The sequence below is a fragment of the Ranitomeya imitator genome, chromosome 6, assembly GCF_032444005.1.
Source record: "Ranitomeya imitator isolate aRanImi1 chromosome 6, aRanImi1.pri, whole genome shotgun sequence".
Classification (NCBI taxonomy): Eukaryota; Metazoa; Chordata; class Amphibia; order Anura; family Dendrobatidae; genus Ranitomeya; species Ranitomeya imitator.
Window position 1 is genome coordinate 298,951,990 of NC_091287.1, and position 13,788 is coordinate 298,965,777.

Below are 13,788 nucleotides of genomic sequence, written 5' to 3' on the forward strand. Positions count from 1 at the left end.
TTATTAGGAGGTTGTTGTCGATAAGGTCATCGTCCCGTCGTGAAACCTAAAAATTAAAGAAAATCATTAAAGTTTGCTCAATCACATAAGGAAAAGAAAGAGAACAGATGATGAGAAATGGCATGAATACGAAAGTCAACATACAAAAGGATTCCAGAAGAAAAATTTAAAGAAATACGAGTGTAAAGAAAGGAAGATTCAAGAATATTACAATGAGGACAGTCAGCCTTGTATGCATACCCGCTGCCGTCTTCCCACCGGACCTTGACTCCGCTGCTACTGCACGGTCTGTGCCTCAGTAGAAGTGCTCTAAAAAAAAAAGGAAAAATCAAATTGTCACATGTGTCGATGTGACAGTGAATACTTACCAAGCTGAAGAGGCAAATACTCACCTCACCGACATGCTCCACTTCCGACTGACGTGGCTCAAACTGCTCAACAGATGAAGACTCTGAATAAGACATTCTGAGGCATGTAGAAAGAAAGAAATGGAAGAAATTAGGACATGTAGAGCCAAATAATAGAAAATAAAGGCATTGGTTAGGATATACTCACATTGATCTGAGTCTTGTCCTCCAAAATGCGGCCTGCCAGTGTCTTGTCTTCTTGAGAGTCTGATGAGAAGTGTCCTGAAACTTTCCCCAACCTCCCTTTTATCACCTTGATGGTAGGGGGTGGCTTATCAGTCTCTAGACATGGTTATCTTAATTAAAACGCATGTGTTCAAAAACGCATGTACGTAAAAACGCATGCATTTCCATAGACACCAATGTATTTTTTTGACGCAAATCAAACGCAAACGAAAGCATGCGTTTTCATGCGTCAAAAAAAAACGCCTCTGAAAATTACTACACGTTGCATTTCTGCAACCGAACGCATGCAGCAAAAAAACGCATGCGTCGTTAAACACAGCCAAATGAGTACAAAAAAAAGCATGCGTTTTTAATGTTAAACATAGTAAAAAAAAAAAAAAATGCATGCATTTATATGCAGTCCAAACGATGCAGATCAAAACGCAAGTGTGAAACCAGCCTTACCATGACTTCCGCAGCTGCCATCTTGGTACTCAGTAAAGCTCAGCCACAGGTTGCAATTCATAGGATATTTTGATTTGCACTAAGGACTGTGGTATTGCAGTATACATGAATATACAATCAGACAATTATTGGGTTCAGGTTCCCTTAGAGCAGGGGTGGGGAACCTCAGGCCCTCGATGACATTCTATCAGGCCCCCGAGCAGATTCTCAGGGACCACATTCTTGGGCAGGGAGGTGTATTTTGATTACAACCAGCTCATTAATTTCTTCTGGCTCTGTTAGCACACACACAGTTTTCACTACTGAAAACTGAAGGGCATGCAATGAAAGATTATGTCCTGAAACCACTGCCAGAGTCAGGATCTGCTTTGTGGGCGGAGTTTGTACATCCCCCCCAAAGGATGGTATAAATATCCAAATGAAAAAAAGATTCCCACCCCTGCCTTATAGGAATATCAAAATCTAAAACGAATTAACCTATATGGTAAAGAGAAAAATCAAAATGTCAGAATTGTGGGGGAGGGTAGTATTTTGGTTACGACCCCTCCATAGAAAAATAAATATCCAGTGAAAAATAACACTTATATGTACCCCAATTGATATTTCTAAAACAGTCAACTCGCCACGCAAAGAACAAGCCATCACACAGCTCTGCTGATAGAAAAATAAGTGTTACAGGTTTCCAATACTGGTGACACAAAATTATTTTTTCTCCAGTTTTATTTTACACATTTTTTTCCTAGCACTTGAAAGAATAAAATATATGCAAGTTTGATATCTATGTATTCATGCTAACGTGTAGAATCATGTTTCCATGTCATTCTTTCCATGTAGTAAATGCTCTAGAAACAAAACCCCCAAAATAATGGTGGAATTGCATTTGTTTTCACTATATAATCCCATTTGGAGTTTTTATTTCCCTTAAAGTGCTGTTCCCATCCAAGATCCTATCCCAATGTGTAGTAAGTGTTATAATAATCATATTGGCAAATCCCACCAATTAGAAATGTAGTACAGTTTTTCTCATTTGCTATATCTTCATGTGCAGGCATTGCAGGACCCTAGGTATCCATGGTTATGTCCACTAGCAACTAGCTAACCAACTGTTACTTCAGCAGTGGACGTAACCATGGATAACTAAGTTACTGCAATGCCTGCACATGAAGAAAGAGACCTAGCAAGTACATTGTATGGTAAAATGGCTGCTGTCATTCAAAAGTAAGTTGTGGCCATACACAGCCACCCACATTATGTAAGAGAACTTAGGCAGAACAGGCCATCTTCTTTGATTGCTCCATGTTCTAGTGTAATATCCATTGTGGATGCTTTTAGTGATGGATAGGGATCGACAAAGACATTCTGACCAGTCTGTAACAATGCTGCCCACACCAGCATGCTGCTATGGACTGTGAGTTATGACACCTTTGTTTCCGAACCAGCAGTAACTTTTTCAGCACTACAGTAGCATTTCTGTGCGCTACGGCCAGACTGACTAGCCTTCTCTCCACGTGTGTATCAGTGAGTCAGTGAGCCTTGCGCGCCTGCGACCCTGTCACTGGTTCACCAGTTTTCCTTCTTTAGACCACCTTTGATGGACATGACGTTCTAGAAATGCACTGACTGAATGATCTAGCCATCACGATATGTTCTTTGTCAAAGCAAGTCAGATCCTTTTTCTTTCCCACTGTTTTTGCTTCGAAAACAACCTCAAGAGCTGAGTATTCACTGCCCACCCTATGGTAGAAGATATTGCAACTAGACAATGAGTTTTATCTTTTATTTTATCTTCTACTTTTATTGGAAATTAGTGCATATGTGCTGTATAATGACTGACACCTTGGCATAACACAAGTGATCTCTTCAAAAATCAATACAGTCTGTCTGGCCTTGGCACCACAAAGGTAGTAACAGAGAATTGTGGTTTCCATTGTGAACTCTGAAACCACACTGGAAGTGTGAAGATATTTTGCCCAATCCAATGTATTTTCTTCTTGCCCTTTGTCCCTTAATACTGCTAATATAGGATTCTGTGTGGACATATATACTCGAGTATAAGCCGAGATTTTCAGCCCAAATTTTTGGGCTAAAAGTGCCCCTTTCGGCTTATACTCGAGTCATGGTCGGCGGGTGAGGGGGAGATAGAGTGTCGCATACTCACCTAGTCCCGGCGCTCCTGGCCCTCCCCCTGTCCATCCCACGGTCTTCGGTGCCGCAGCTCTTCCCCTGTTCAGCAGTCACATGGTACCGCTCATTAAAGTTATGAATATGGACTCCACTCCCATAGGGGTGGAGCCACATATTCATTTCTCTAATGAGCGGTAACAGTGACGGCTGACAGAGGAAGAGGCTGCGGCACCCGGAGACCAGCTGTCCGGGAGAAGGAGCCAGGGACGCTGGGAGCAGGTAAGTATCTCATAGTTACCTGTCCGCGTTCTACACGCCGGGCACCGCTCCGTCTTCGCGTCCTCTTGCAGTGACTGTTCAGGTCAGAGGGTGCGATGACGTACTAGTGTGCGCGCCGCCCTCTGCCTGAACAGTCAGTGCGGAGAGACGCCGAGACAGGACGCTGAGGAGCTGCAAGCAAGAGAGGTGAGTATGTGATTTTTTTTTTTTTTTTTTATTGCAGCAGCATTATATATTGCACAGATTTATATGGAGCATCTATGGGGCAATAATCAATGGTGCAGAGCATTATATATGGCACAGCTTTATGTGGAGCATCTATGGGGCCATACTGAACGGTGCAGAGCATTCTACTGTATATGGCATAGCTTTATGTGGCGCATCTATGGGGCCATACTGAACGGTGCAGAGCATTATATATGGCACAGCTTTCTATGGAGCATCTATGGGGCCATAATGAACGGTGCAGAGCATTATATATGGCACAGCTTTATGTGGTTCATCTATGGGGCCATACTGAACGGTGCAGAGCATTATATATGGGGCACAGTTTTATATGGAGCATCTATGGGGCCATACTGAACGGTGCAGAGCATTATATATGGCACAGCTTTATGTGGAGCATCTATGGGGCAATACTGAACGATGCAGAGCATTATATATGCATTCTATATGGCACAGCTTTATATGGAGCATCTATGGGGCCATAATGAACGGTATGGAGCATCTATTTTTATTTTTGAAATTCACCGGTAGCTGCTGCATTTTCCACTCTAGGCTTACACTCGAGTCAATAAGTTTTCCCAGTTTTTTGTGGCAAAATTAGGGGGGTCGGCTTATACTCGGGTTGGCTTATACTCGAGTATATACGGTAATTTATTTTCTTTTTGTCTCTAGGGAAGCGTTATAATGCTGTGGATGTGACCGCAGCTTTGTGCATGAGCGCTGGTCTTATATGGTTTACTTTGGCGGATAGCACTGTAGCACCAAACTTCAATGTGACAGGTAAGAAGATACAAAAGGACTACACAGTCCAGAGCTCTCCAACTGAATTACTAACCTTGTGGTGAATCATGCAACAGTGTGGGTTTACAAATTACCTTGTCTTATGATTACATGCATGATTCATACGTATTTTTTTTAATTGTTTTATTTTGACATCTAGTTAAACCTGAAATGTCTTGTTTGATTGCAAATAAACTCAGTCTCTTAGTCATACTTTTGGATGCTGTAAAAACAGTTGCATGGACTGTTGTATGCCAAACTAACTTCTACAGCGGATAAGCTACTTAGAGAACCAACACACTTTTTTAACATAATTTTGCTCAGAAGTGAAAAATTTTCTAAATTGAAAGTCCTCTTCATGTAAAATGTTAAGATGGTTTTTCTTGAAAATACCTGTTCACAATGCTACTCGTATCTTCATCATGCAAGTCTGCAGCTACTATGCTAAAGCCGCACAAAGTCTCCTGGTACGACGCTTCCCTTGTCAAACCTGTCTGACACAGCGCTGCAAGAACAGTGTGTCCATTTTTGCATACCGGTGCCTGGGACACAGCTGTAGTTTTTGCGCTGTTACCTTGTGCCAGGTGCTGAAGACAGCCCTTATCATTTTCCCCTGCTGTCACTGCGATCAGCGCTAGCAGAGGACTCTGTTGAGAGTTGTACTCAACTGATAACCGCGAGAGCAGGCGGCAGCTGATGAGATATCAAAGAGGGAAAGGTATCCAGCAATAGATCCATCGGTGAATAATTATTTAAAAACAAAAATCTTTAACCCCTTTACCCCCAAGGGTGGTTTGCACGTCAATGACCAGGCCAATTTTTACAATTCTGACCACTGTCCCTTTATGAGGTTATAACTCTTGAACGCTTCAACGGATCCTGGTGATTCTGACAATATTTTCTCGTGACATATTGTACTTCATGATAGTGGTAAAATTTCTTTGATAATACCTGCGTTTATTTGTGAAAAAAACGGAAGTTTGGCGAAAATGTTAAAAATTTCGCAATTTTCCTTCTTTGAATTTTTATGCAATTAAGTCACAGAGATATGTCACGCAAAATACTTAATAAGTAACATTTCCCACATGTCTACTTTACATCAGCACAATTTTGGAACCAAAATTTTTTTTTGTTAGGGAGTTATAAGGGTTAAATGTTGACCAGCAATTTCTCATTTTTACAACACCATTTTTTTTTTAGGGACCACATCTCATTTGAAGTCATTTTGAGGGGTCTATAGTATAGAAAATACCCAAGTGTGACACCATTCTAAAAACTGCACCCCTCAAGGTGCTCAAAACCACATTCAAGAAGTTTATTAACCCTTCAGGTGTTTCACAGGAATTTTTGGAATGTTTAAATAAAAATGAACATTTACCTTTTTTTCACAAAAAATTTACTTCAGCTCCAATTTGTTTTATTTTACCAAGGGTAACAGGAGAAAATGGACCCCAAAAGTTGTTGTACAATTTGTCCTGAGTACGCCGATACCCCATATGTGGGGGTAAACCACTGTTTGGGCGCATGACAGAGCTCGGAAGCGAAGGAGGGCAATTTGACTTTTCAATGCAAAATTGACAGGAATTGAGATGGGACGCCATGTTGCATTTGGAGAGCCACTGATGTGCCTAAACATTGAAACCCCCCACAAGTGACACCATTTTGGAAAGTAGACCCCCCTAAGGAACTTATCTGGATGTGTGGTGAGCACTTTGACCCACCAGGGGCTTCACAGAAGTTTATAATGCAGAGCCATAAAAATAAAACAAATTTTTTTTTTCCCACAAAAATTTATTTTTTAGCCCCCAGTTTTGTATTTTCCCTAGGGTAACAGGAGAAATTGGACCCCAAAAGTTGTTGTCCAATTTGTCTTGAGTACGCTGATACCCCATATGTGGGGGGGAACCACCATTTGGGCACATGGGAGGGCTCGGAAGGGAAGGAGCGCCATTTGGAATGCAGACTTAGATGGAATGGTCTGCAGGCATCACATTGCGTTTGCAGAGCCCCTAATGTACCTAAACAGTAGAAACCCCCCCACAAGTGACACCATTTTGGAAAGTAGACCTCCTAAGGAACTCATCTAGATGTGTTGTGAGAGCTTTGAACCCCCAAGTATTTCACTACAGTTTATAACGCAGAGCCGTGCAAATAAAAAATATTTTTTTTTCCACAAAAATTATATTTTAGCCCCCAGTTTTGTATTTTCCCAAGGGTAACAGGAGAAATTGGACCCGAAAATTTGTTGTCCAATTTGTCCTGAGTACGCTGATACCCGATATGTTGGGGTAAACCCCTGTTTGGGCACACGGGAGAGCTCGGAAGGGAAGGAGCACTGTTTTACTTTTTCTACGCAGAATTGGTTGGAATTGAGATTGGACGCCATGTCGCGTTTGGAGAGCCCCTGATGTGCCTAAACAGTGGAAACTCCCCAATTATAACTGAAACCCTAATGCAAACACAGCCCTAACCCTAATCCCAACAGCAACCCTAACCACACCTCTAACCCAGACACACCCCTAACCCTAATCCCAACCCTATTCCCAACCGTAAATGTAATCCAAACCCTAACCCTAACTTTAGCCCCAGCCCTAGCTGTAGCCCTAGCTGTAGCCCTAGCTGTAGCCCTAGCTGTAGCCCTAGCTGTAGCCCTAGCCCTAATGGGAAAATGAAAATAAATACATTTTTTTAATTTTTCCCTAACTAATGGGGTGATGAAGGGGGGTTTGATTTACTTTTATTGCGGGTTTTTTAGCGGATTTTTATGATTGGCAGCCGTCACACACTGAAAGACGCTTTTTATTGCAAAAAATATTTTTTGTGTTACCACATTTTGAGAGCTATAATTTTTCCATGTTTGAGTCTACAGAGTCATGTGAGGTCTTGTTTTTTGCGGTACGAGTTGACGTTTTTATTGGTAACATTTTCGGGCACGTGACATTTTTTGATCGCTTTTTATTCCTATTTTTGTGAGGCAGAATGACCGAAAACCAGCTATTCATGAATTTCTTTTGGGGGAGGCATTTATACCGTTCCGCGTTTGGTAAAATTGATAAAGCAGTTTTATTCTTCGGGTCAGTACGATTACAACGATATCTCATTTATATTATTTTTTTATGTTTTGGCGCTTTTATACGATAAAAACAATTTTATAGAAAAAATAATTATTTTTGTATCGCTTTATTCTCAGGACTATAACTTTTTTATTTTTTTGGTGATCATGCTGTATGGCGGCTCGTTTTTTGCGGGACAAGATGACGTTTTCAGCGGTACCATGGTTATTTATATCCGTCTTTTTCATCGCGTGTTATTCCACTTTTTGTTCGGCAGTATGATAATAAAGCGTTGTTTTTTGCCTCGTTTCTTTTTTTTTTTCTTACGGTGTTTACTGAAGGGGTTAACTAGTGGGCCAATTTTATAGGTTGGGTCGTTACGGACGCGACGATACTAAATATGTGTAGTTTTATTGTTTTTTTTTTATTTTTTTTATTTAGATAAAGAAATGTATTTATGGGAATAATATATTTTTTTTTTTAATTATTTAGGATTTTTTTTTTTCTTTTTTACACATTTGGAAATTTTTTTTTTACTTTGCCCCAGGGGGGGACATCACAGATCGGTGATCTGACAGTTTGCAAAGCACTCTGTCAGATCACCGATCTGACTTAGAGCACTGCAGGCTTCACAGTGCCTGCTCTGAGCAGGCTCTGTGAAGCCACCTCCCTCCCTGCAGGACTCTGATGCCGCGGCCATCTTTGATCCGGGGCCTGCAGCGAGGAAGGAGGTAGGAGACCCTCGCAGCAACGTGATCACATTGCGTTGCTGTGGGGGGGCTCAGGGAAGCCCGCAGGGAGCCCCCTCCCTGCGCGACGCTTCCCTATACCGCCGGCACATCGCGATCATGTTTGATCGCGGTGTGCCGGGGGTTAATGTGCCGGGGGCGATCCGTGACCGCTCCTGGCACATTGTGCCGGGTGTCAGCTGCGATAGGCAGCTGACACCCGGCCGCGATCAGCCGCGCTCCCCCCGTGAGCGCGGCCCGATCGCTATGACGTACTATCCCGTCGAGGGTCAGATAGGCCCAGGGCACCTCGACGGGATAGTACGTCTAAGGTCAGAGAGGGGTTAATATATAACATGGTTAAAATTATGGTATATGAAACCATGAGTTTAGAAAAAAGACAAGTAACCCGGGAAACTCATGGCCTTACGAGTTTCAACCGACTGGTTCCTAATCATAATTCAGAGTATTTATCAGCTGCCACCTGGGCTATAAATAAATAAAAATACCGGCGTGGGTTCCTATTCATTTTTGATTCCCACCCAGGCAAAACTGAAAGCTGTGGGCTGCAACCCTCAGTTGTCAGCTTTAGCAAGGCTGGTTATCAAAAATAAAGGGCTCCCCAATGCTTTTTTTTTTTAATTATTGAAATAAAAAAAAAATGTGTGTGGTCCCCTCTATTTTTCACAAACAGCCAAGCTAAAGCACATAGCTGGGGGCTGGTATTCTCAGGCTGGTAAGGGACCATGGATATTGGGCCCCTCAGCCTAAAATATAGCACCCTGCAGCCGCCCAGAAAAGGCACAGCTATTAGATGTGCCAATTCTGGCGCTTTGCCCAGCTCTTCGCACTTGCCCTGTGGCAAGTGGGGGTAATATTTATGGGGTTGATGACACCTTTGTTTTGTCTGGCGACTAGAGTTGAGCAAATTTCTTCGGGTCCCCACTTATTTGGGTAGCTATAGCGCTTACCGAATAAGGTGCAGTGGGAACCCGGATACATGGAGCGTGCCAGCTGATCGACGCCGCAGCTGCATGTGTCGTGGCTGTGTCACTGTCACAGCACATGCATGAAGAGCCCAACAAGCAGGCTGTCCATGCATGTGCTGTGACAGTGACACAGCCACGGTTTAGCAATGTAGAGGAGTTTCTAAAACACCTACCCATTACTGATCTTAACCCCTTAGTGACCAGGCCAAATTTTTTAAATGTGACCAATGTCACTTTGTGGTAATAACTCTGGAATGCTTCAACAAATCCCAGTGATTTTGAGATTATTTTTTCGTGCCACATTATAATTTATGATAATGGTAACATTAGGTTGAAATGTCTTGCGTTTATAAAAAATGACAAATATGACAAAAATGTTAAAGTGCAATATTCAAACTTTGAAAGATTATCCCTTTAACCCAGAGAGTTATACCACATAAAAACATTAATAAATAACATTTCCCACATGTCGGCTTTAAAGGGAACCTGTCACCCCCAAAATCGAAGATGAGCTAAGCCCACCAGCATCATGGGCTTATCTACAGCAGTCTGGAATGTGCCTGTGCACTGCAGTACTTTGCTCTGCCCTCAAAAGGGCAGACAAAGTATGCCTGCTCCGGAGCCGCAGCGTGAATACAAGAAGAGGACGTCATCGTAAGAAGATGGGAGGCCTCGGACTGGACCGCGACGCCCATCGGACCGGAACGCAGCGGGACCGCCCCTGGGTGAGTATAATCTAACCTCTTTTTTTCATCTTTCAGGATACATCGGGGGCTTATCTACAGCATTACAGAATGCTGTAGATAAGCCCCTGATGCTGGTGGGCTTAGCTCATCTTCGATTTTGGGGGTGACAGGTTCCCTTTAAATGGCACCATTTCTAAAATGCTGTTTTAAAATGGAAAAGAAGAGGCAGCACTCACCGATCCTTCAGAGAGAGGTAACTTTATTTACTTACAATAAAATCTTCACGGCCGGGGGTGCAGATTTTCAGAGTGCAGCAAGCCTGACGGCCGTTTCGTGCCCGGCTGGCGCTTCCACGGGTCAGTGCAGCACTGACCCGTGGTAGCGGCTTTCGGGCTTGAAACGGCCGTCGTCGGGCTTGAAACGGCCGTCGTCAGGCTTGCCGCACTCTGAAAATCTGCACCCCCGACCGTGAAGATTTTATTGTAAGTAAATAAAGTTACCTCTCTTGGAAGGATCGGTGAGTGCTGCCTCTTCTTCTTTGATGGATTTGATGACATGTATTGGCTGAAGCACCCGAGATCCGGCGGCCACACTCCCATCGCAGGTGAGCAGGCTTAATTACCCTCTCAAGCAGTGGTGCGGTCAGCTGTGCCCTCTTACAGATTGACAAAATACTGTTTTATTTTGTTAGCATTTTAGGAGGTTTAAAATTGTAGCAGTAATTTTTCATTTTTTTTCAAGGAAGTGTACAGAATGTAATTTTTAGGGACCTATCCATGTCTGAAGTGACTTTGGGGTCCTATCTACTGGAAACCCCCCAAAAGTGATACCATTTTAAAAACGGCACCCCTCGACATACTGAAAACTGCTGTCAGGTAGTTTATTAACCCTTCAAGTGGTTTTCTAAAATTAATGCAAAGAAGCATGACGGGAATGAAAAAATGTATTTTACCACCTAAATGTCGCTAACTTCTGACCAGGCTGCTATATCCCGGAGACTCTAAGGACGCTATTTGGCTGTGAAATACCATGGAAAACATCAGGACCACACAATCATGATCTCAGGGTGCCGATGAAGATAAACAGGGAGCCCCCACGCTCAGTTAACCATTTATACGCTGTAGTCACTTTTGACAGCATCATCTAAGGGGTTAAACAGATATGGACGGTGCCAACACTGATCATGGCTAATGCAGCAAGTTGTCAGCTATTGTGTACAGCCGACAGCTGCTGGATTGTCACCTGTAGTCTCTTACATCTCAGGTCAGTAAAAAGACATATTGGTGGTGATTAACCCCTTCCCGACCTGTGACACAGCGTATGCGTCATGAAAGTCGGTGCCAATCCGACCTGTGACGCATATGCTGTGTCACAGAATGATCGCGTCACTGCAGGTCGAGTGAAAGGGTGAACTCCAATTTCACCCGACCTACAGGGACAGGGGGAGTGGTACTTCAGCCCAGGGGGGTGGCTTCACCCCCCGTGGCTACGATCGCTCTGATTGGCTGTTGAAAGTGAAACAGCCAATCAGAGCAATTTGTAATATTTCACCTATAAAAAGTGGTGAAATATTACAATCCAGCCATGGCCGATGCTGCAATACCATCGACCATGGCTGGAAATCCTGATCTGCAACCCCCCCCCCCCCCACTGCCACTGATCTCCTCTCCAGTCCTCCGTACTGTGTTCTGCTCCCCTCCGTTCTCCTGTCCGCTCCCCTCCATCCTCCTGTCCGCTCCCCTACGTCCTCCTGTCCGCTCCCCCTGTGCTCCGATCCACACCCCCCCCCCCATTGTCCATGGGCGCCGCCATCTTCCAAAATGGCGGGCGCAGTGCGCCCGCCGAATCTGTCGGCCGGCAGATTCGTTACAGGTACATTTTGATCATTGTGGTAGGTTTTACAACAGTGATCAAAATAAAAAAAGGAAATGAACCCCCCCTTTATCACCCCCATAGGTAGGGACAATAATAAAATAAAGAAAATATATATATTTTTTTTCCACTAGGGCTAGGGTTTTAGGGTTGGGGTTAGAACTAGGGTTAGGGTTAGAACTAGGATTAGGGTTAGAACTAAGGTTAGGGTTAGAAGTAGGCTATGTGCACACGGTGCGGATTCGTAGCAGTTTGCCATCAGGTTTACAGTACCATGTAAACCTATGGAAAACCAAATCCGCTGTGTCCATAGTGCGGAAAATACAGCGCGGAAACGCTGCATTGTATTTTCCGCAGCATGTCAATTCTTTGTGCGGATTCCGCAGCGGTTTACACCTGTTCCTGAATAGAAATCCGCAGGTGAAATCCGCACAAAAAACACTGGAAATCCGCGGTAAATCCGCAAGTAAAACGCAGTGCCTTTTACCTGCGGATTTTTCAAAAGTGGTATGGAAAAATCTCACACGAAACCGCAACGTGGGCACATAGCCTTAGGGTTAGGGTTGGAATTAGAGTTGGGGTTGGAATTAGGGCCAGGGTTGGAAATAGGGTTAAGATTAGGCTTGTGGTTAGGGTTATGTTTATGGGTGTGTTGGGGTTAGGGTTGGGATTAGGGTTAGGGTTGTGGTTAGGGGTGTGTTGGGGTTACGGTTGTGATTAGGGTTATGGCTAGAGTTGGGATTAGGGTTAGGGGTGCGTTGGGGTTAGTGTTGGAGTTAGAATTGAAGGGTTTCCACTGTTTAGGCACATCAGGGGTCTCCAAACGCAACATGGTTCCACCATTGATTCCAGCCAATCTTGCGTTCAAAAAGTCAAATGGAGCTCCCTCCCTTCCGAACCCCGACCTGCCCCCAAACAGTGGTTTACCCCCACATTTGGGGTACCAGCATACTCAGGACAAACTGGGCAACAACTATTGGGGTCCAATTTCTCCTGTTACCCTTGCGAAAATAAAAAATTGCTTGCTAAAACATAATTTTTGAGGAAAGAAAAATGATTTTTTATTTTCACGGTTCTGCGTTGTAAACTTCTGTGAAACACTTGGGGGTTCAAAGTGCTCACCACACATCTAGATAAGTTCCTTGGGGGTGTATAGTTTCCAAAATGGGGTCACTTGTGGGGGTTTTCTACTGTTTAGGCACATCAGGGGCTCTGCAAATGCAGCGTGACGCCCGCAGACCATTCCATCAAAGTCTGCATTTCAAAACGTCACTACTTCCCTTCCGAGCCAGACGTGTGCCCAAACAGTGGTTTACCCCCACATATGAGGTATCAGCGTACTCAGGACAAACTGGGCAACAAATATTGGGGTCCAATTTCTCCTCTTACCCTTGTGAAAATAAAAAATTGCTAGCTAAAAAAATAATTTTTGAGGAAAGAAAAATGATTTTTTATTTTCACGGCTCTGCGTTGTAAACTTCTGTGAAGCACTTGGGGGTTCAAAGTGCTCACCACACATCTAGATTAGTTCCATGGAAGGTCTAGTTTCAAAAATGGAGTCACTTGTGGGGGAGCTCCAATGTTTAGGCACACAGGGGCTCTCCAAACGCGACATGGTGTCCGCTAACGATTGGAGCTAATTTTTCATTCAAAAAGTCAAATGGCGCTCCTTCCCTTCCGAGCGTTGCCATGTGCAAAATCAGTGGTTTGTGACCACATATGAGGTATCGGTGTACTCAGGAGAAATTGCCCAACACATTTTAGGATCCATTTTATCCTGTTGCCCATGTAGAAATGAAAAAATTAAGGCTAAAAAATTATTTTTTATGAAAAAGTACTTTTTCATTTTTACGGATCAATTTGTGAAGCACCTGGGGGTTCAAAGTGCTCACTATGCATCTAGATAAGCTCCTTGGGGGGTCTAGTTTCCAAAATGGGGTCACTTGTGGGGGAGCTCCAATGTTTAGGCACATCAGGGGCTCTCCAAACGCGACATGGTGTCCGCTAAAGATTGG

General features: G+C 43.6%; 1 protein-coding gene across 2 annotated transcripts in view; it reads left to right on the forward strand.

Annotated features, from left to right (window-relative positions):
- Positions 1 to 13,788, forward strand: part of SLC35B3 (solute carrier family 35 member B3) — a 157,724-nt gene that overhangs the window by 108,683 nt on the left and 35,253 nt on the right. For both annotated transcript variants that reach the window (XM_069730679.1, XM_069730680.1), the window contains exon 5: positions 4,338 to 4,445. In XM_069730679.1, the coding sequence (XP_069586780.1) occupies positions 4,338 to 4,445 (108 nt within the window). The remainder of the gene's footprint in view (positions 1 to 4,337; positions 4,446 to 13,788) is intronic.